Here is a 24,161-nt window from a genome sequence, read left to right as displayed (position 1 = left end):
GTCATCCTTTGTGGTGGTCACTGGATAGCAGGTCCTGAAACTATACCACAAACTTGAAAAGAATCTTTTCTGAGGTTTTAGATGCTTTTGGTTAGTTATTGGTTTGTTATTTTTTTCTGTGCCTTTCCATTTTCACTCTTCTATGGCACATGCTGATTTCAGAGAGAAAGGGAGGGCCCTTGAACAGGAGAAAGTGGGCAGACACTACATTCTCTCTGTATAGCACTTCACAGTGTGCCAAGCATGATCACATGTCTTGCTGGAGACTCCATAAAGTTCCTTGGGTTTTATTCCTATATGAGATTTATAGGGTTATATTATAGAGGTAGAAAGTGGGTTCTGAGGAGCTTAAGTGACTTCCTCTAGCAAAACACTACTGAGGTAGGAATTTGGGTTTTCCAACTTCAAGTTGTGTACTCTTCTGACTACCCAATGGCTCTTAATTTGGGGTGAGCACAAAGTCACAGATTCCTTAGAAAATTTGTTGACACTCATAACCTCTATTTCCCCAAAAATGAAGTCACATAAACACATAAGCATAAAAGCTTCATACAATTGCTAGGAGCTAAGTGAACACTTTGAAAGCCATTTGTAATATAATTAGGGGTCAGCAGAAATCAGATTAAGAATGCTTGCATTATTGGGGTCCCTGGGTGGCTCAGTTGGTTGAGTATCCCACTCTTGATTTCAGCTCAGGTCATGATCTCAAGGGTCCTGAGATTGAGCCCCATGTCCAGTTCTGCACTCAGCAGGGAGTCTGCTTGAGGATTTTCTCTCCCTCTCCCTCTGCCTCCCCCCACCTCAAATTAATTAATTAATTAATTTAAAAAAAAAGAATGCTTGCACTATTGGTTGAACTATATGCCTTTCCTGTAGGTGAAAAATTATCAAATATTTCATATGGCTCACCTAATAATATTGCTATCTCTGTAGACTTCAGAGATTAATTCTCAAAGTTTCAGGGGACCTTACCTGACGTCCAAAACTAATGGAGGAAGGGAGGTTCTGAGGCAACTAGCCTCTTGCTATTGAGCTGTCTCAGTAGTCTCCATACTTGAGGATGTAAGTCAAAATGGGGAAGGAGTTTTGAACCTGGTTTTACTTCCTGTCTCCCTTGGTATTAGTAAAAACCCAGCTGATATCCTATGTTATATTCCCTCATAGTATAAGTAAGGCTATGAACATCATGAGTTTATGTGATTCTCTTTTCAGAAGACTGAAATCAAGTAGTCATTTTGTGAAATGAAGAGGGAACCATCATTATGACCCCCACCATCCAGGGGGAGACATTTGAAAATATATGACTCAGCAAGTCAGTGGAAGGACTCAGATCAGACTCATCTTGTTGTCTCAATTCCTTCTAACAGCATTTCCTCATCTGTGATTTTAGACACCAGGGCTAAGTCTGCAGAGGCTCTGTGTTAGAAGAGTTTGTATTACTCAGAATGAGGCTTAGGAGGGGCAAACCAAATCTGTAGCAGATACTGCAGTGTGGGGGTCCACTGTGAGATCTGGGAGACACTGTGAGACCCCTTCCTTCATGATTGAGCACAGCAAAGTCTCCTTCTGGAAACTGCCCTCTGAGGAAGACAGACTCCAGAAGATCATGCCACTTCTCTGGAGAAACCCAAGTCCATGGGCCTTTTGATAGGAGTGAGCACTGTACAAGGTAGGAGAACTCTAGAGGCCAACCCAGCTCCCTGTGGGGTGATGATGCCTTCATCTGGCTGTCTCACAGCCCTTATCTCTTAGTACTCCCTTGGTTCTTTCATTCCCTCACAGGTGTTGATCTTAGGGAAAGTCCTCAGTAAACTTTCAGCATGCAAATCTTCACCTCAGAATCTGAATCCTGGGGACATTCCACACAAGACAAACTCTGAGAATGAGGAAAGGTATTATGGAATATATACGGAGAAGGTTTTCTTGGGAACAAGAATACATAAGTGAGAGGATGAAGGAGCACACTGCAGAGCCAGGCAAGTTTCCCCCACCTCTGGTTGAAAAACATTGCCATCCCAATTATTCATGAAACTTAGGGTCAGCTAAGATGTCATGTCTAGAGCCTGCAAAAGCTTCCACGTAAAATAAATAAAAAGTTAGACTAGTAGCAATCAGCTAGGAAAGTGGAAAATGAGTGCTTTCCCCTCTAGGGATAAACCGTTGAGCCACTGGGAGATGGAATTCTTCTTTCAATGCACTAGGCTTGTTTTTGGTGGAAATGAAAATCATATATACATAGTCACTTTTGCTTTTGCAGGATTCCCAGGGAATGTAGGTATCCACATAGGTTAATTTTCTAAACAGAAGATTTTCTTTTGAAAGGCAAGAAATTTTTAGAAATTTAGGTGATGTGTATAGAAATAATTCCAATACCTATTATAAATGCTCCTGCCCTCTTAACCAGGGAATACTGTACTTAACTGAATTTTCACTTGGTAAATTGGAAGCATCACTTTGAACATCAGTTATTTTCCTGAATGCTAAGATAACAATCCTCTAAGGCAGTGCTCTTCAAACTTTAATGTACATACAGATTGCCTGAGGGTCTTGTTAAAATGCCAATTCTGATTTAGTAGAGCTAAGATTCTGCATTCCTACCTAGCTCTCAGGTGATGCTGATGCTTTTGGATGCCAACCACATTTTGAGTAGCAAGGTTCTAAAGGCATCAGTAGATATACTTATCTTTGCCCTTAGTATTTGATAGCCTACTATGACTATAGTTCTTTTATTATTCATATTTATTATCTCATTCTTTTTTAAATTCACCATCAAGCTGAAATTATAATACATAACTGAAAGGAATCATCTAGTCCAAACACCTCATTTTAAATCTAAGAAAATTGATGTCCAAGAGGGTTATATGATTTATATAAGGTCATTTGACTGATTAATGGTAAAAATAGGGCTTATAATACTGTTCCTCTGAATATAGGTCTTCTCCCAGTTTCTATACCCCCCACTAATTTGCTGCTCCTTTTCTTAGCAGATTGAAAATTCAGATCATTAATATTATTACAATTCTAGGTAAAGTAAATAGACTTTAACAAAGGGTCCTGTCAACTTTCCTAAGAAACAAAGTAAAAGGGTCCTGTCAACTTTCCTAAGAAACAAAGTAAAAAAATCCAAAGTAGTGATGGGACTTGGTGCCTTCTATCTATGAGCTTTTTCTTTCTTGCTAAATTATGAAATCTGTCCAGTTTTCTGGATGGTTGAAGTCATCTCTGAATAGTATCCAACTGATTAAATAAAAAAAGAATTATAAATTTTTCTGGATGGTTGAAGTCATCTCTGAATTAGTATCCAACTGATTAAATAAAAAAAGAATTATAAATTTTGCCAAACTTAGCAAAAACTAACAAAACCAAACAAGGTGCTTATTTAAATATGAATATCAGAGAAACAATAAATATTTTTGTTTAGTATAAGTATGCCTTGAATATAGCACAAGACTTACTTACACTAAAAAATTCTTCACTGTTTATTTGAAGTACTTTTTTTCTGCAAATTAAAGTTGGCAAGATATGAGAATGCACAATTTTTTAAAAATGAAGAGATAAAAAAAGAAGAGCAGAGAAATAAAAAAAAAGGAATGGAAGAAAGGATTTTGTAGGTGTTCGTATATAAAGAAAAGTAGAGAAGGTGTGGTAAAAGTGGTAGATGCTTTTGGAAGCTAATGGAGAGTACATTTCTAATACAGATAGGACCTTAATTTCTGAATGAATAAATATTAGTATCTAATAAGCAAGTAGGTTCATGCCACAAAAGCAAAAATGACTTGATATCTTAAAAAAAAAGTCTATCAGTATGATTTCAACATAATGACGGATCAAAGGAGGAAAATCATACCAATTGACGCAAATCAAGTGTTTGATTAAGTTCAGCTCACATATACCAGTATGTTTTTCAAGAGGCAGAAGAAATGATCCAAGGCTTATTCTAAAATTTATATGGAAAAGTCAGTGTTCAGGAATAATGAATAGCTAATTTGATTTTAAAAACGCAAAAGAAGTGGAAGAAGGCGCGGACACGCCCTACCAGATATATTTAGGTAGTAAAAGTCATAGTACTAAAAACGGTGTATTCCCGGTGTAGGGAACATGAAAATAGGTCAATGAAATAGAGCAGAGTGTTAAAAAAAAAAAAAAAACAGATTCAAGTCTATTCCAGAAATTAGTATATAATCAACATGGCACCGTGAATCATCAGAGCAAAGACAGAATGTTTTAATGGTTCAGATTAGAAAGTGACTTATCATATTTAAGGGGAAAAAAGTGGAAACCTATCTTATTCTATATACAAAAACAAATTTCAATTATGTTAAACACTAAACTTCAAAAGGCAAAACTACAAAACTAATATAAGAAAACAAAAAATATTTTTGTAATCTAAGAAAAAAACTAATAAATTTGTCCATGTTACAATTAAATAAAAGAGGAATACTAACTGCCTGATAATTATTTTTGTAAAGGGGATGCTCTATCTCACTAACAATCAAAGAAAAAAACGCACAATATAACAAGATACCACTTTGTTCCCATCAGATTTATTATTTTAGGTAATTGGATAATATTATGTTCATGCAAGAATATGTGGAAATGGGGGTGCCATTCTCATTTGTCTTGAGAGTATTAAGTCTAATTTCAAGTCCATATCTATATGTATGTCTCTATCGTTGCATGTATTTCAGGGCCATCTTGTTCCATTGATTTGTCTATTCATTGATATTTTAACTGTTACAATTTCATGATGTATCTTGGTATTTGACAGAGTCAGGCCTCCTTCATCACTAAACTTTGGCAGAATTTCCATTAAAAACATTAAAATCAACTTTGTAATTCTTTAAATGTTTTTTGTTAGAATTTTTGTTGGGATTATGTGAAGTTTAGGATTTAGAGGGAATTGACCCCCATATGATACTGAGTCCTTCTATACAGGACCAGTTTGTGCCTCTTCATTTATTCAAGCCTTCACTGTGTCTTCATATAGATCTTTCATTTTTCTTTTTTAACATTTATTCCTAGATATTTTACTACCTTGACTGGCATTATAAATGAACTTTTTTCTTTAATCGTATTTCTCATTGACTGTTGTTTAAAATTAGAGAGCATATTTGCTTTCATCATAATTTTGTACTAAAGCATGATACCAAATGAAATAATTTTCAGGTTGTTTCCTCTTTTCAGATATCAACTCAATTTATGAGAAAATAATTTGAGTTTTACTTCTCTCACATTTTTTTTAATAATTAATTTTATTTTATTATATTATGTTAATCACCATACAGTACATCCCCTGATTCTGATGTAAAGTTTGATGCTTCATTAGTTGCGTATAACACCCAGTGCACCATGCAATACGTGCCCTCCTTACTACCCATCACCAGTCCATCCCCTTCCACATTTTAAATTTCATTTCTTTTATATTTCATAAAGTATAGAAATCAAAGTCTAGCACCGGCTGCTTTTTCCAGATAAAGTAAAATAACAGTGGTGATAAAGGATTTTTTTTCTACTTTACTGATTTCTGCTCTTTTCTGTTATTTCCTTTATACTTTTACTGTGACTTTAATTTGATCTTTTCCTAATTAAGGTGGAAACTGTGATTATTGATTTTATACTGCTTATTTTCCAAATATAGATATTTAAAACTATAAATTTCCCTGGGAGTACTATTTTAATCATATCCCATAAATTTTGAAATGTTGTTTCATTATCATTCAACTCAAAATGTTTTCTAATTTTCCCTTAGAACCTTCCTTGACTATGGGTCATTTAGAAATGTACTGCTTGATTACCAAGAAATTGGAGATTTCCTAGACATATTGTTATTCATTTCTTATTTAGTACTGTTAAGGTCAGAGAATGTGCTGCGTATGATTGCAATCATTACAAATTTATTAAGACTTGTTTCATGGTCTAGTATATACCCTATCTTGGTGAATGTACCATATGCATTCTGCATATGTAGTATTTCTACAAATGTCAAAGTAAGCCAAGATACTTGAGAATGATCTTCAAATCTTATATACTTGTCCTGATTTTTTTGTCTACTTGCTATCTCAAAGACTTAGAGATGATAAAAATCTCCAATTATGATTATGGATTTGGCTATTCGTCTATTAGTTCTATCAATTTTTAATTCATTTCTTTTGAGGCTCTATTCTTAGGCGCTCCAATTTTATAACAATTAAGATTGTTCAGTAGTTTTGATAAATTGACCTATTTATCATTATGAAACATCCCTCCTTATCCCTGCTAATATTCTATTTTATCAGATACTAGCACAGCACAGCAATTTCTTATGCTTAGAGTTTATATGGCATATAATTTCTCTCTTTTACTTTGATTCTGTATGTCTTTATATTTAAAGTGTGTTTTCATAAACAGTATATAATTGATACTTTCCATCTTATGTAGACTGACAATCTCTGCCTTTTACATGGCATTTTTATTTAATTTGCATTTAATGTAATTAATAATACAGTTGATTTTAAGTCTATCACCTTGGTAATTGTTTCTTAGCTCCTTTTTTCCTGCCTTCTTTTGAGTGAATCGAGTTATTTTATTATCCTATTAATCTTCTCTTTTCACTTTCTACCTATAGCTATTTGTGTATATGTGTATTTTTTAGAGATTAATCTGGAGATTATATGTATGTCTAACTTATTACAATCTACATTCAAATAATATTACTATCTCATAGGGTAAGGATCTTACAGCAGTATTACTCCACTTACCACTTGTGCCTTATGATAATATGTATTATTTCTTCACAGGAGAAATCAGTCAAACTGTCATTAAGGTTGCTCAACTTTCCTTTTCACCCACTCATGCTTCCTTCCCTTCTTTTCCATAGATGTTGATACCCAGCCCACTCCTTAATAAACATCCTACATACTAAGCTTCATCTTAATTTTAGTATATGTGCTGCCAAAGCGAGCATCTAAGTTCCATTTCAGAATCTACTTCCTAGAGGATACAACCTGCCACAACCAAAGAAAATGGCCAAATCTCCCCATCTTTGAAAAATTCCTTTTGATGGGGTTTCCACTCAAACTACAGTTCATCTTTTATAAAGTTTTGCAGGAAGAGGAAGTTTGCAGCCTCTGTTCACCTCCCCTTTCAATCTAGCCCAGCCCATAGCTTATTAATTAATAAGTTACCTGGAACAGAGCAAATCTCAATACATGTGTTTCTCCACACCCCCCACTCCAAGAAACTGGTGTCACAGATTCTTATCTTTGAAATACAATCAATTAAATATGCAATGCATTTTCTGTTGAAGATTCATATGTAGTGTTTGGCTAGTTGAACCCACACAAAGAAAAGAAGGAAATTAAGGTTTACAGGCTTTAGGTTTTATGTAGCAAAGGTTTCCAGGAGTGGTCCATAATTTATAACTGATGTTTTCAATATGGCATTTAAAATACTATAAGCATGTGGAGATTTCTGTTAGGATTTCTATCCAGTCCAGCCTGAGTAAGACCATTCCAAATTTGGGGCATTTTAGAACATCCATGAAAATAAACATGAGCATATGATTTTGCATATGGGCTCCCTGTGAAACCAAACAACAGATACTTATTGGATGTCTGCTTCTCAAATTGCTTCATTTGTTGTCTATATTGCTGAGATTCAAAGTACTTTCTAGGAGGAATCATGCCTTCTCTTTCTTTCTCTATCCTTCAATGGCACCTAGAGTTACAATCTGCACTTAAAAAATCCTAAGAACTAGAGCCATAGATACATTGTCTTTGAAGAATTTAGAAGAAATCCAACAAAAGAAGACAAGAAGCCTTTCCTCCCAATTCCATACGTGTTTAAATTTGCTTTCTCGCTCATGTCATATTCTCATGTTTATCCCCAGTGTTCAGTTCTGGGTTTGGCCCATCACAGGGCCAAATGAATGCTGACTGAACAAGGCAACACAATGTAAAGGAATAAACAGGGGGTCAGAGTCAAGTAGCATGAGTTTGATCTTCAGGTTTACCATTTTATTCTAGAGTGATGTAGAAAAAGCACTTTGAGACTGGTTCTTATTTTTCTCATCTATAAAACAGGAAGACACCTACTTTAGCCAAATTCATAGGCTATTGTAGGGATGAAATTAAAAAGTACATGAGAATGTATTTTGTAAACTACAGGATTTTAAAATGTGCTTATTATGGAGCACCTGGGTGGCTCCGTTGGTTAAGCATCCAGCTCTTGGTTTCAGCTCAGGTCATGATCTCAGGTTCCTAGGATCAAGCCCCACGTTGGGCTCATCAGCAGGGAGTCTGCTTGAGGATTTTTCTCCCCCTCTCTCTCTCTACCCCTCTCCACCTTGAAATAAATAAATAAATCTTTAAAAAATAAAACAAAATAAAATGCGCTTATTACTGTAAATAATAAAAACCTTTTATGCCACGTAAGAGAAAGTTTGTATATTCTGGTCAACTGGATCGAGATTAGATAAAACCAAGGAAAACTAAAAGAGACAAGTTACCTCAGTAAAGGACTGAGGACTAAAGTGAGAAATTTGTTGGGTAAGTAGCATTTTAGTAAATAAAGGATTTTGGAAAGATATTTTCAAGGCTAATGTTTTTCAGTATTGTTGTTTCCCACTTGTGCAATAAACTTGTCTCTGATCCATTTTATACAAATCATGTGTGTGTATCAAACCAAGATTAAAGTAAACTAAAAGAAATAATAAAGAGTCAAAAATTGGGGTGCCTGGGTAATGCAGTCGTTAAGCGTCTGCCTTCGGCTCAGGGCGTGATCCCGGTGTTATGGGATCGAGCCCCTCATCAGGCTCCTCCGCTGGAAGCCTGCTTCTTCCTCTCCCACTCCCCCTGCTTGTGTTCCCTCTCTACCTGGATGTCTCTATCTCTGTCAAATAAATAAATAAAATCTTTAAAAAAAAAAAAGAGTAAAAAATCTTACAGTCTTCAGAAAACTTGGGGAAACTGCAATGAGCTTATTTTTAGAATTCACTCCCTAATTAATTGGTATTATGTGGATTTGTGAAAACTAAATTTTATTAATAGGTTTGATATATTAACTTAACTTCCAATTATATTAGGGATTTTTTTCTTATACAAGGACTATTACCACTAGATCACTTATAGTAAGAATAGGATACACATCTAAAATACAATGGTAGCTAACCGACATACATTAAAAGAATTCCAGTTGGAGACTTCTGCTTACAGCTGTGAGGAAGTAGCTTATAATAGAACAAACACTCCTGAAAAGAATAATTATAAAATATGAATAAAGTAAAAAGAATAATGTTTGGAGACATGTGAAAGCAACCACAGCAGTCAGGACTGAAAAGACTTGAAAAGGAAGGAACCACATTGAAGGGAACCTCACATTCTGTACCACTTATGCTAATGAGGTATTTTTCAAATTCTAAGCTCTGTAGAATAAAAGTATAAGAAACTAGGCAGAAATTGGTGGGTGAGAGTCTAAAAAGCTAAGCAGTTTTTGGCAGACATATACTGCTGAGGAAATAGAAATTGTACTTCAGAGAATATCAAGATGGAGGGTCTAATCCAAGCTTTCAGTTGAGACCCCTGAAAGGCTAGGGCTCAGGAAATAAAGAGAAAAATGAAATATATCAGGACTCACTAATACAGAAGCATAAGCTTGAGTCATCTTAATTACTGATTGGATTAAGGTGTGCCTTTCCAAATCTTATTACATGTTTTTAAAAAAGTAAATGATCTTGAAAGGAAGATATCATTAGCAATAATCTCCACAATCTCTACTCTCTATTATTTAAATACTCTCTATTTATTTAAAACATTATACAGAATGAAAGTAGATGAGACTAAATGAATGAAAATAAAGAGAAGAAATTGTCAACATCAACAGATCTCAGATTACCAAGATACTGATATCAGACACAGACTTTTACAATTATAGTGATTAATGTATTTTTTAAACAAACTATAGGATAGAAAATTTCAGACAAAATGAGAATCTACAGAAAAAGTTAAATAGTAATTCTAGAATTAAAAATACAATAACTGAAATTAATAATTTAATAAACATTTTAATAGCTATTAGAGTAAAAGTTATGATTAGTGAAACAGAAGATATGTCAGCATAAAATAGACAGAATTCAGCAAGAAAAAAAGGAAAAGAAAAGTAGAAGAAAAAGAAAAAAGAGAAAAGATACACAGCAAAAAGGTCTAATGTATGTATATCTGGTATCAAGAAAAAGAAGAAAGTGTAAATGGGAAAATAAAGACAGTAAGTCACAGATTCAAAAAGCCTGACAAAGCCTCAGCCAGATACATAAAAAGAAAAAACAGGCCTCGGAACATCACAGTAAAAGTGCTGAAGACAAAACACAAAGAGAATATACTAAAAGCACCAAAGAATAAAAGACATTGCCTTCAAAGTAATATACATCTGATATACAGATGTACAGCTAACTCTCCAAAGAAAGTATGAAAGTGAAAAGGCACTGGAATAACATCTTCACGCTGATGAAAGAAAACAACTGGCCACTTAGAATGCTATACCAAGCAGAGATAACTTTTGAAAATGAAAGTCAAAAAAAGATATTTTCAGGAACACAAACTGAAAGAATTCATTGCCAGCATACTGACATAAAAAGAAATAATACATGGGATTTCTTCAACCTAAATAAAAATGAGGGAAGCACAGAAATGTAGAAAGGCCTGAAGAGCACTGGACAGGGTAAAATATTAGCTATTTTTAAATCATATTAACTTTAAAAAGCCAGGAAGCAGTAAATGGAGGTATTGTAAGGTAGTCACTGTTAATGAAATTACGAGAGCTCTAATTCATAGTAGACTCTAAACAGTTAAAGATACATGCTGCAATCTCTAGAATAACCACTTAGAGAAAAAAATAAAAGTATAACTCAAACTAATGGAGTGGAAAAATCAAATAAAAATACCTGTTTAATCTAAAAAATAAATAAAAAAGCATAAAGGACATATAGATCAAATGAATAACAAATAATATGTTGGTAGCTTTAAAACTAAACATCATTAATTACATGCATTCAATGTAATTAGACTGAATACTCCAATTCAAAAATTTAGCCTGAAAAAATAATGGTATATTGATGTCAAACAAATCATGTTAAACATAATTATACAGAAAGATAAAAAAGTAATAGGATATTAAAAGACACAATATTCAAGCAAAAACAAAAGGCATGGCTATACTAATATCATGCAAAGTTTACAGTAAAGCAGGAATATTCTTAGAGGTAAAAAGAGGCATTTCTTAATGTTAAAACAGATAATCAACCAGGAAGATTCAGAAATTTCAAAATTATATACCGACAGTCCTCACTTTGTATATCACAAGTTCCCAAATGCACAAATACCAATTATCACAATTTAATTATATAATACCAGAGTCCCAATGATATGACTTAAATTTCAGTTAGCACAATATATTTATTGTAAGTACAGGAAGTACAAACTTCTCTAATACTGATCACTCTGATCAGTAACCAATCACTTCTTTCAAAGTCCGTCACTGATTGGTCACTGTGTATCTGTTATTCAGTTCATGCAGAGACAGAAAAGTGTGTAGCTGTGTTGCCTCCTTGTTTCTCAGTGATAGACCTACACGACATTTTATAAAAATGGATAATTGAAAGGGGGAATTGACCAATAAGGATGAAAGTGTAGAAAAGAAACAAAAAGTGATAATGCTGGAGGAGACATGTGAATTAAAGGTAACTAGAGTCATAGAAGAAAAAGCTGATGGGTGGGAATGTCAATTCTGCTGCCAATTTGAGGGACTCTAGATATGCAGCCAGAGGGACTTAGTGAAAGTGAAATTATCAACATAAATGAGAAAAGTGGTTGTGACAAATAGGATGAAGATGTCCTGGAGGAAGTGATGCCAAGAAAAAATTCATATTAAAAGAACTCTCAAAGATATTTCATAACATTGAAATTGCAAAGGATAAAGCTGATCCAAACTAAGAAAGCAATATGACAATTCACAAAGGCATAAAAAAACTGCTAGCTTTGTAATGTAAGTCATATGATGAAAAAGAAAAAAGCCAAGTGCTCTTCAAACTACTGTTGATAACATTTTTACAATGAAAGGAAACACTTTAATTCTCTATGTTTTTAATGTTTTATATTATAATGAACTAAATAAATATCAAGTTTCACTATTTAAAAACTTTTCCTTCACACAAGTTTAACATTGTGGCAAAAACTCTGAGTTCATGCAACAAATTATAATTTTTCCTCATTGATTATTAAGTTTGTTTTGCATAATTTCAGCTCGCATGATCATTTTGTGGTTCCATACAAAGTGAGAATTGTGCGTATATTTAATAACATAGCCTCAAAATGTATAAATCAAAAACTTATAAAAAATAAAGGAGAAACAGACAAACCCAAGATTAAAGTGGGAGTTTCTAAAAGTATCACTCATTAACTGACAGTAACAGTGCACAGAATATCAAGAAAGTATATGTATATGTGTGTGTGTGTGTATATATATATATATATATATATATATATATATGAGATACAAAAACTTTCAACACGATAATGGGTGAATTTGATTTATCTTAAATACATAGAATGCTCTACCCAATAATTTCAGAGTACATATCCCTTTCAAAGTACATGTAATATTTACCAGTATTGACCATATGCTGGTCCATAATTCAAGGCTTAACAAATTACAAAGGATTGAAACCATACGGGATATGCTCTTAGGCCATAAAAGACTGTAGCTAAGAATCAAAAACAAAAAGGTAACCAGAAAATCCACAAATGTTTAGAAGTTAAAGAGCACACTTTTATATAATGCAGTGGTAAAAAAAAAAAAAGAAAGAAAGAAAGAAAGAAAGAAAGAAAGAAAGAAAGAAAGAAAGAAAAAGAAATCAAATGAAAATTAGAAAAACATGTCTGAACGAAGTGATTACAGAAATAAGATATGCGAAACTTTTAGGATGTCACCAAAGCCACACTAGAAGGAAATATATGGCCTTAATGCATATATTAAAAAAGAAAAGAAGCCAAAAATAGTTATCTAAGCATCATCTCAAGTTACTAGAAAAAGAAAAGCAAATTAAATACAAACATAAAATAAAGGAAATAATGAAAATAAGTACACACAAGTATGTTCTTTTTTTCATTATTTCCTTCCTTTTAGGTTTATATATAAACATTCCTTTTATCCATATAGATATAGATATAGATACATAGATATGCACATACATAGACTATATATTTTTTCTTTGGCTGGTTCTATAAAAGTCTTCAGCAAGACTGACCAAAAAATAAATAAATAAAACAGAGAAGCAAAATCCAACAATATCATGAGTGAAAAAAATTTCTAGAGGTGGAAACATTACAAAGAAAATAAGAGAACATTATAGAAAACTTAATGCCAATACATTGAAAATTTTGGGAAAAAATGCACAAATTACTTGAAAAACCCAACTTACCAAAACTGACCTAAGAAGAAATAGAAAACCCAAATTTTTCTACATTTGTTTTAAAATTTTAACTCATAACTTAAAATTTTTCTCAAAGAAAACACAGGATCAGATAGCTTCACTGATGAATACCTCCAAAATTAACACAAACCTTACACAACATATTCCATAGATCTAGCAAGGAAAGAAACATATTTTAGAAGGCAAACCTAGCCTTCGTCATAAAACCTGATAAAACACTAAAATAAATTTTAAAAATAGGAGCCAACCTCTAATGAACAAAGATGTAAAAAAACTTAAAATATTAACAAACAAAACTATTGACAAAGGATTATACATCACCTCCAAGTTGTTATTTTTTTTTCCAGGTATGTAAGCTTCGTTTAACATTTAGAAGTTTGTATCAAAGTAAGACTTTGACAGAAGACAACATAATACAATCGACTCACTAGATGTAGAAAAGGCATTTGATAAAACTCAACTCCCTTCTCTCAGAAAACAATAAAATTTTAAGAGAAAGTAAAGAAGACTTAAGGAAGGAGTTGAAGGAATATATTAGAAGACTCAATATTTTAAAGAAAAACTCTCCCCAGATTGACTTAATGATTTAATGAAATCCCAATCAAAATTACATAAGGTTTTTTTTTTCCCCATATGTGGAAATAGAAGCTGATTCCAAAATTTACACAAAAATTCAAAGGACCAAGAACAGCTAATGCAATCTGGAATAAAAGGAACAAAGTTTTAGGACTTATATTACCCAATTTTAAGATTGTACCATAATTAATAGTGTAATATTGAAGCAAAAATATACAGACCAGTAAAACAAAATATAGAATCAATGAAGGGACCAAAACCATGTTGCTAGTTGACTTATGACAAAGGTGCACAGTGTAACACAGTGGGGAAAAGAAAATTTTAGTTTGAATAAGAGTGGTTCTAGATGTATTGCATATCCATACGGGAAAAACTCTTGATCTCTACCTCACACATTATATAAAAATTCCAGATGGTTTGCAGACTACATATGGAAGGTGAAATAATAACATGTCTAAAAGATAATATAGGGAATTTTATCTTTGTGACAGGCAAAGATTTCTTAATATCATACATGAAAAGCACTTAACCATAAAGGGAAAGAAGGATAAACTGGATTTTTGTAAAATTTAGAAATTCTATTCATGTGAAGATACCACAAAAAGTAAGAAAAAGTAAGTCACAGTATTGGAACATACTAAATAACATATAACCAAAAAAGAATTACATGTGGAATCTTGTAAAGAAATCACATAAATGAAGAAAATGACAGATAACCCAATACAAAATTGGGCAAAAGATTTGAATATGCCCTCCAGGAAAAAAAAAGAAAAGAAAAAGGATATACAAATGGCCAGTATACATTTAAAAGACTCTAAAACTCATTAGTTGACATGTAAATGCAACTGATGCCTTGGAGAGGACACCTTTATATGCCCACCAGAATGGCTAAAATTAAGACTTGAAATACCAAGTACTGGTGAAAATGTGAAGCATTTGGAATACTCATAAGCCTCTGGTGGGAGTTTAAATTAATATAACCATTGCAGAAGCTTATTTGGAATTATCTAGTAAAGCTTGTCATCTGCCTACCAATGATCTAGCAGTTCCAAATATACCCAACTATTTATATACATTCACCAAGAGAAATGTACAGAAACGTTTATAGCAGAACTATGTGTAATACCATAGAGAAAAACTGTCAATAACCCAAATGTCCATCAATATGGATAAATACATTGTGGTATATGCACACACTGGAATGCTACACAGCCATGGAAATGAATTCTACTGTTACACGCAGCAGCATTCTCACAAACAGAATGCTGAGTAAGAAAGAATGACACACAAGAGTACACACTCAAGTGTTTCACATAAAGTTCAAAAACAGGCAACCTCTGTGACGGGACTAAAAAGAGTAGATGCCTCTGTGGTATCATGACTGAGAAGGGCAAGGAGAGCGCTTAATGGGGTGATCATTGCTCTGTTTCTTGATCTGTGTGATGGGTAGAGAGGATGTTCACTCTGTGAAAATGTATGGATCTGTGCACTTCTGATATTTGCACTTTTCTGTGTATATGCTACACTTTGATAAATGGATTTACTTACAAAGAAAGAAGTCCAAAATTCAAAAAGAGGTGAAAATAAATCAAAATTTCAGAAATATTAAAAAAAAAACAAAAGGAAATTTCCTGACAAGCCTTTCCAACATATCATTTTACACACACACACACACACACACACACACACACACACACACACTCTACCCATAGCCTTCACAAAGAACCATTTGGGTCACTTACTTTTAGCCAGACCTCATCCTCTCTCTCCAGGCTACCTTCTGTCTGCTCACTTCTTTTATCCTGAGGTCTATTACCATTGGTGACACAGGGAAACCAGCCAGTAAGGGGATGGTGCTCTGGTGAATCTGGATGATATGATGTACAAATCTGAAATGCAATTTCAACCAAAAATTAAATGTGGAGGGTAAGAGATAAGTAAAGACAATGAAACTCTGTAGCTCAAAACCAAACTTTTCCTCTCTTTCTGGGTACTTAGTGATTACTGGCAGAAAACTTTCCTCAGTGTAGAAGAATGCTCTCTGCTAGCCTCAGGATGTAACTTACCGGGTAGAAAAACAGACATGACAACTCTCAGCCCACCATCAACCCAGAGATCTTGCCCAAAGAACAGTCCTGGCACATTTTAGGGCAACTGCTCGAGAATTAGCCACAGAAGCCTGTCCAGGATGATTGTTACATCCTTACCAGGCAGGATCCACCAGTCCCAGGAGTGAGGCTACTGAGTCAGGAAGCCATTGAGCATTGCTGGGTTTAGAAGCCAGGGAACAGAAACTCCAGAAAATTTCTCCCACTTTACTTAAGGAAGACAGACAAGCTAGACTACAAGCCACTTCAGGGAGCTGTTACTAACTCAGAATCTTCCAACTCCCCTGGCTTCCTGTCCTTGGGCACCAAGAACTCTTGAAAACGATGCCAGACTTCACTGAAGAAGTGTGGTAGACATGGCTACTTGCCTCTCCCATATCCATTTCCCCTTACAGAATTTCTTATTAACAAACTCCAATTTTGTTCAAGACGGCAGTGAATCCAGTTATAAATGCTCATCTCCTCAGACTCCTTTACAACTGAGGGTGATGAAGTGATCTGGATATGACCAATAAGATGTTGATGGAAGTCTGTAGTGTTAAACTTCCAGAAAAGCTGCCATGATTTTCCCAATAAAAAGGGAGAGACTGAGCTAGCCTATACCTATTTCCCTGTGAACTTCCCCCATCTTCCTACCTGGAATGCTGACTTCATGCCTGGAGGAATCATCTTATGAGGAGGAGGAAGGAAGCTACAAGCCAAAGATGGAACAGCTAGAATCTAGAAGATGCTTAGGTCCTTGAGGAATTTCTTGACCTAGAGCACCAGCCCTGGCTGGTTCCTCAATTTCCTGGGGGTGTCTGCTTAAGTATAAAATCCAGTGATTTCATCCTGGCCTAAAATACCTAGAGAGCTTAATCTCACTTCTGTTGAAAGGACGGTATATTGCTTATTGTTATGATAAATGGAAGAGTTTAGTTAGCGATGGATACATCTGGAATAGTACCCAAACGCCAAAGCCCTTAATCTTTTTTTCAGTTTTCAACTATAATTCACAGAAGTCAGTCCGTCAAGTCCTCAGAGGATCTCCTATTTATTTAGGTGGAGATTCATGGAAAATTGTATACCTAAGGATTTGTTTTTAGTACTAACTGTAGAATTTCTTTACATTGAGTTATACTTTGATCTTTAATATATTTTAAATTCCATTTGATCCTTGTAATAAACCATTGAGTTAAATGCAAAAGTTACTACTATGACCCATTTTACATATGAAAACATTGGGGCCCAGAGAGGTTAAGTGACCTGTCAAACCTCGCTTAGTAATAATAATAGTAATACCAGTGAATTCAGTATTGTAATCCAAGCATTCTCACTCTTTACCACTTCTTTTTCTTCTTTTAAAATAAATCCTCCCATACACAAAGCTCAAGCGTAATTTCTGATATCTGTACATCTGAGGTTAGTTTTGAGATGCTCTGAATCTCTTGGAGTCAGCTACTGCACAGCCGAAGGCTCCTAGATGAAACCTAGTATGGGTAAGTGGGGTAAGGGGGCAGCAGGGTGGGGGGGAAGATGAGACTTAATTGTCAGCCTAGAAGTGTTTCATTTAACATTACCTTATTCTGAGTTCAGTAGGGACTAAATTTGATGTTAAAGACAGGAGAGAAATGTAAGTCCCCATAAAGCATCTGAGAGAGAGTCACTTGACAATTCTACTCAGCCTTAACTCAATTCTTCTGGCTTGATTTACCATGGAATGAGGTTCTCCTGTTACCAAGGAAGCAGGACACTTCTTGTCTTCATGAGAGGAGTAAGCTTGGGTGGCCCACTGATCCAGGTATCCTCTGGGAGTATAGAGGCCACAGTCTATGATGCTGGTTTCCTTCTCAAAAGGTTCACATATCCCATCTCCCTCATATATGTAACATAGGCTTGGCTCCCCTGCCAAGAAATGTTGTATAACGTTTGAAAAAGTGTTGTCATATATGTCATGTAAAAATCATTACATTTTTTTCTCTAGTCCAAGAAAGAGAATCCTGCTACTGCCAGCAAGTCTAACGCCCACCCCAAACATGCAGACAACACACACACACACACACACACACACACACACACACACACATACACGCCCCTAAGGAAGAAGGATTCTTTTTCGTGGGGAGAGGAGTAGAATCCATCTGTATAATAAAAGGTATAGAAAGGGGTGAGATTTGTGAATCAAGAATAGGAAGAAAAAGGTAAGCTGGTTTTTGAAACATTAAAGTAGTTGAGGGATTTGTCTTTCCCTTAGACTTACAACAACCGTGTGGGGTGGGCATTTTTTGTTTGCGTCACACATGGGAAACATTTTGCCAAAGGTCCCTCGTTACATAAGCAACAGAGCTTGGATGGGAGCCAGGCCCACAGAAGGCAGGGTCAGTGGGATCTCCGTCAAGCTGAGGCAGAGCAAACAAGTGAGGAGTGAGGCTGTATGCAAAGCTGTTGGGCTGTTGTGAAGCGAGCTTGTATTCCCTGGGCAAGTCCCATCCTCATTCCCAGGATAACTCCGCCTAAGTGAACAGTACCAACTACAGATATGTAGCTAGCTTTCTCCAAGTGCGGAAATCTAAGGTGCAATCAGAAAGCCACTTATTAAGTTCTACCGCCTTTTCTACCAAAATGTAGGACAATGAACATTAGTTAACATGATTCTAATCTGTTTCTACTTAAAATAATAGGACATGAAAATAATATCAAGATTTGAAAATCAACATATAGGTACACATTCAGTATCATCATTACTAAAATTTACTGTCCTATACCACTCTTGTTATCTTCCATTCTTCACAATACCACAGGGATGTTGAAGTGATTTTTCAGTGGCTTATCAACATGTAGCTACTAATTATTTTCCTTCATAATTTCTTCCAGTCTAAGACCTTTCTGTGGTAAATCTGTCTCTATTTGCCAGGAATAAACCAATGCTCCTAGGACTTGGTTCTAAGCCTACTTTGGATTTTAAACTCCTGCATTCCATCAAACGCATGGCCTTCCCAAATCACTCCCCCAAAGCCAATATATACGTATTTGGAATAACTTTCTCTCTCTCATTTATATGCACATATATGTATATATACATGTACCTGTGTTCATGTACATAAATATGTGTGTTTTATACGTATGTTTGCATGTATTTTTATGTATATCTGTATATATTTTTATACTATATTTTATAATGTGTATATATATGTTTTGTTTCTCTATAACACAGTGAATGTTTTTTCTTGCTTCTTCTATTTTTTTTTTTTACCATGGACTTAAAATCTTTGCCTGTTTTTCAAGTCCATCTAAAAATAACAGACCACTTTTAAAACGCATTTCACAATAGTTCCTTCAAACCTAATATTTTTTAAAAGATTTATTTATTTATTTTAGGGAGAGACAAGTGTGCATGAGCCAGGGTGGGGGGCAAGGGGAGAGGGAGAGAGAGAGAGAAGCAGACTCCCCACTGAGCACGGAGCCTGATGTGGGGCTTGATCTCACAACCCTCAGATCATGACCTGAGCCAAAATCAAGAGTTAGATGCTTAACTTTGTCACCCAAGAACCCCTCTAACCTAATCTTTGGAGAAATAATGGAATATATGCTTAGCATACTATGAGTTTATTACACAATGAAACAGCAGTCTAACTGTGTAATAGATCATTTTAGCCTTACCCTGTAAAGTTAAAATAATTTAGACACAGTCTTACTGGATTTGGAGGCTAAGGAAATATGAGCCCAATTTAATGGAATCAAATGTGTTAGAAACAAAGCAAGGTGGGCTCTTAAGTTAAATGAGGCTTGAGCTGTAGTGGAGAAGACACAGCATTTGGAGAATATATGTGTGCATGTATGTGTGTGTGTGTATTCAACATGAGCCCATTATGTTACCCCCCCCAAAAAAAAACCAACCCAAAACACAACGCAAACAGAGGTGGCATTAACAAATACTTGTGTACAGAAGAGGGGAGGTAATCGGTTCTGTGTATTCTGCTCAGCCAGACCACATCTGGAGTATTGAATTCCTTTCTGGGCATTGACCACACGAAACATGCCAGGTTAGGGTAACTAGGAAAGGGTCTGGAAACCTAATCACATGAGGGGATGTTTGGATTGGAAAGGAGAATAATGGGGAGGCATTTCAAATATCTGAATGGTAGTCAAATAAAACAGGGGAAAAAATTATCCTCTATAGTTTCATAGCAAGGAAAAAGCACTTGATTAAGCATTAGGCAGCTGAGCTCCAGTGCAGGCCTTGCAGACCTTCGCCGATGCCTGTGGATGAGTCACTACAATGCTCTGAGCCTCAGTTTCCAAACCAGAAAAAGGGAGAAGAATTTTATAACAGATAAAGCCATTCTTAAGTAGAATGGTGCATTTCAAGGTGTGTCCTTCACTGCTAGAAGTATGTAAGCAGGAGCTAGAGGCCCCTCTCGCAAGAACTGGCAGAAGAAATTTCCATATGGGAAGGAAGCTGGACTCCAAATCGTTGTTAGACTGTACACGGGAAGGGATCAGGGTATCTACCAGACTCATGGTACATGGCAGGTACTGAATATGTTTTATTAGATGGATGGACGGAATACTAAGATTCTATAATTTTATGATTGTGCTCTAGACAGCACGGGCATTTGTGTGTTCTACACAGTATTTAACACCTTAATAAATTACACATAATTATAATCATATCTTACTTTACCTTGAGACTTAGAGGCATTAAAATATTTTTCAATGCACTGCTCTTTCAAATGACTGGTGAATGGTTATGTTCAACAGAAACACTGCAATGTATGCAGATGGGAACTGAAAAAATAATCTATGTTAGAAGCTCACTGATGATGTCTTTAACCAGAATTGGGAGAAGTCTTCTGGACAACCTTCCTATGAGGCAAGAACCTAGAGTCAAAGTGACCTAGCGATAATTTATGACTAGCGATTTTCCAGGATTAAGCAGCGTTAGGACCCTCTGTCATCTGTCATGATCTAATCTATTAAACACAGCCACCAAGAGATCCCTTGCACTCCCTTTGGCCTAGAATGTTCCCTACGCTGATTTTTGTGTAGAACTTCCATGATCGTACTGCGTGGACCCAAGAGCAACTGGTAACATTAACCAAGGAGATGGTGCAACCCAGCGGTTTCACATGTAGATTCTAGAGCCTCACTTCCTCGGTTCAAATCCCATATAAGAGAAAGCAAGCTATTTGAACTCTCTATGCCTCAGTTTAGTCTCCTCATACTTAATACTATATGTCAAACAGCTAACGCCTGACACACAACAGACACATCCAATGTCATTATTATTAGCATCCTGCTATATGTTATAGGATATCAAAAGCTAAGGGAAATATGACACAGAAATACTTGATTGGTAGGACATAAGCCTAGGGGGTGCTCCTCAACCCACCTGCACAGTGGAAGCCTTCCTCCAGCTGGCATGCCCTTGAGCAGCCATCTCCGCTCAGAAGGTCGCCATCATCACACTCTTCTCCCAGGCTCCTGGAAGATAGAAATACACATTCTTATATGCATACACGTATAAAATAATTGTTCTTGTTTAGTTACCATTATTTTAAATTCTTAAAATTCCCAATTATATATTAAGAAGTTCAAGTTGGAGAAAAGCAGGAGTTAAAAGAATGCTTTCACAGAAAAAGTAGCTCGTGATTCAGAAACCTCTAGGGGATCCACGAGGGTCCTGCCCGTGTTTCTGGTGGACGGCACTAAGGTAGAAAACACACACCCGACCCTATGATGAGTGAAATCTTAGAAATAGCTGGTTTGGTGAGGAAGAAACCTGCCTATGTGTGGTTCTGTTTTCTATTCATTTTTACCTGATATTTCCTTATGTTTTCATTGTTTTATTCTATCTAGATGCAGTTGTTGTTAAAGTTAGGATTTTGTAGAACTGAAAGCTCCTGTTTTATGTACCGAGAGACCCAGCAGCCTGATTGCTGCCAGGTCTCAGTCCAGGGCAAAGCAAAGGCTCGGTCCTGGTCCTCACTCCCTACCATCACCTGGTGGCAGCTACCATATATTGCAGGGCAGAAATGAATACTGGGAGAAGAAAAATGTCATTGCTTTGTTTTGAACCTCAAATGCTGACACAGCTGATGACTAATTTGGATTGGGGTGCGAGAGTTAGTTTAGACTGAGGGCTACAGGAAGCATATTATGAGAACAAAACGGATAACACAGATGTGGTCACTGTAAGATGCACTGAGGGTTGGAGCCCCTGGGTGGCTCAGTTGGTTGAGCACCTGCTTCTTGATTTCGGCTCAGGTCCTGATCTTGGTGTCCCGGAATCTAGCCCTGGGTCAGGGTTTGTGCTCAGCAGGGAGTCTGCTGGAGAATCTCTCCCTCTCCCTCTTCCCCTGCCTCTCTCCTCCACTCACTCACTCTCTCTCGCTCTCTCATTCTCTCAAATAAATAAATAAATCTTTTAAAAAATGGCTTGAGGGTTACCATTTTTTTCTTCTTGACTTTGCACCATGTCCAAAACAGACACATATTTTAACTCAAGTAGATAAAGGGTGTTGGCACACTAATGTGTTTTCGGACCCGGGACATGACTGACCATTGTTTAAAGTGTACCTCCTCACAGGGATGGGGTGAAGACTAAGTAATTCGATATGAGACTGCTTTAAGATGAATTAAAAGCATGCTATAAACGCAATTATACAATGATATTTTAAATGGGAGAATGCTAATGGAGAAAAGATAACAGAGCTATGAAAAACATGATTGAAGAAATTAAGGAAACTTCAAATTCATTTTTATTTTGAAGATAATCTCAACAGCTAATACGAGCATGTGATGTATCATCTCAGGCACTGCTGCCCTGTGGCAACGGGAGAGCCATATAGAACATCCTTGATTTTCTAGTAGTCACATTAAAAAAAAAGAAACAGGTGAAATTAGTTTTAATACCACATTTCATCTAACTCAATATATCCAAGATATTGTCATTTCCGTATGTTATCAGTATAAAAATTATTAATGAAAGACATTACATACTTTCTTACGCATCCTACATCTTTGAAATCTGACGTGTATTTTTCACTTACAACACATCTGAGTTCAAACACTTGATCTGTATTTAAATTCACCTACCCAAGTTATTCCAAATATACTTAAAAGTCTTCTGATAACTGAATCAATTTTTTTAATTAAATTTAAATTACTGAAAATTAAATAAAATTCAGTTTCTTAGCTGCATTTGCCACATTTCAAAGGCTCGACAGCACATGTGCTGAGATGTCCCACACTGAACAGATTGAGATGATTACTTCCAAATGAATGCAGCTCACAAGTTCAGGGCCTGCACTCTGTTTGGTAGTCTTACTGCAGTGTTATCCAACGTGACAAAAAATTTATTAACATCAGGGTCTCAGAAGGACTTCTGGGGGATCTGTGATTCCCTTAGATTGAAACTATACATTTCTCAAGTTTAAAACAGTGGGTTAAACGATTCGTGTTTCTCTTTGTTGTGTATGTCGTGGAGGGCCTCCAGCTGAGACACAGCTACAATTCATAGGTACCTTCCCACTGGAGGGCAGAACTAAGTCTGACTCTTTACAGAGAGGGAATACAGACAGAAGCTTAAAGGAGCGTTTGGATGAGGAATCTTGCGAGGCCCAGTGAGCAAGCAGCTGCTGCTTCAGGTGAAGCTGTTTTGAGGCACAGGAAAGAATGTGTAAGGGCAAGTTAGGAAGACGGCTCTTCCACCCTGCCTGCCCCAGACCTCCAGCAGATGTGGCATCCGGGGGCCTCAAGGTGGCCTCCACCACAGAACTGCTGTAGGAGAGGCTACAACATAGGGCAGAGTGTTTTGCTCAAGGAGGGCTCTGGCCGGGTAGTAACGGTAACCAAGGCCCCAAATATTGTAAGTGGCAGGTGGCAGACTTAGAAAAAGGCAGGCAGAGCAGCGACAGCAACAACAGCAGCCCGAGTTACTCTGTGCACATGTGAGGCATCCCCAACTGAGATGGAGGAAAGGGGCTAGAAAGCTGAAACTGGGTGAGGCAGAAGGTGGCAGCCAACCAGCAAGG

General features: G+C 36.0%; 1 protein-coding gene across 3 annotated transcripts in view; it reads right to left on the bottom strand.

Moving 5' to 3' along the window:
• Positions 1-24,161, bottom strand: part of PAPPA2 (pappalysin 2) — a 258,494-nt gene that overhangs the window by 105,933 nt on the left and 128,400 nt on the right. For all 3 annotated transcript variants that reach the window (XM_019801273.2, XM_019801274.2, XM_019801275.2), the window contains 3 exons: positions 21,518-21,609; positions 17,840-18,030; positions 15,781-15,927 (listed from right to left, as the gene is read on the bottom strand). In XM_019801273.2, coding sequence (XP_019656832.2) covers positions 15,781-15,927; positions 17,840-18,030; positions 21,518-21,609 — 430 coding nt within the window. The remainder of the gene's footprint in view (positions 1-15,780; positions 15,928-17,839; positions 18,031-21,517; positions 21,610-24,161) is intronic.

This window comes from Ailuropoda melanoleuca, chromosome 8 (genome assembly GCF_002007445.2).
Source record: "Ailuropoda melanoleuca isolate Jingjing chromosome 8, ASM200744v2, whole genome shotgun sequence".
NCBI classification, from domain to species: Eukaryota; Metazoa; Chordata; class Mammalia; order Carnivora; family Ursidae; genus Ailuropoda; species Ailuropoda melanoleuca.
The sequence above is the reverse complement of the archived record's forward strand: the minus strand, read 5'-3'. Positions and strand labels throughout refer to the sequence as shown.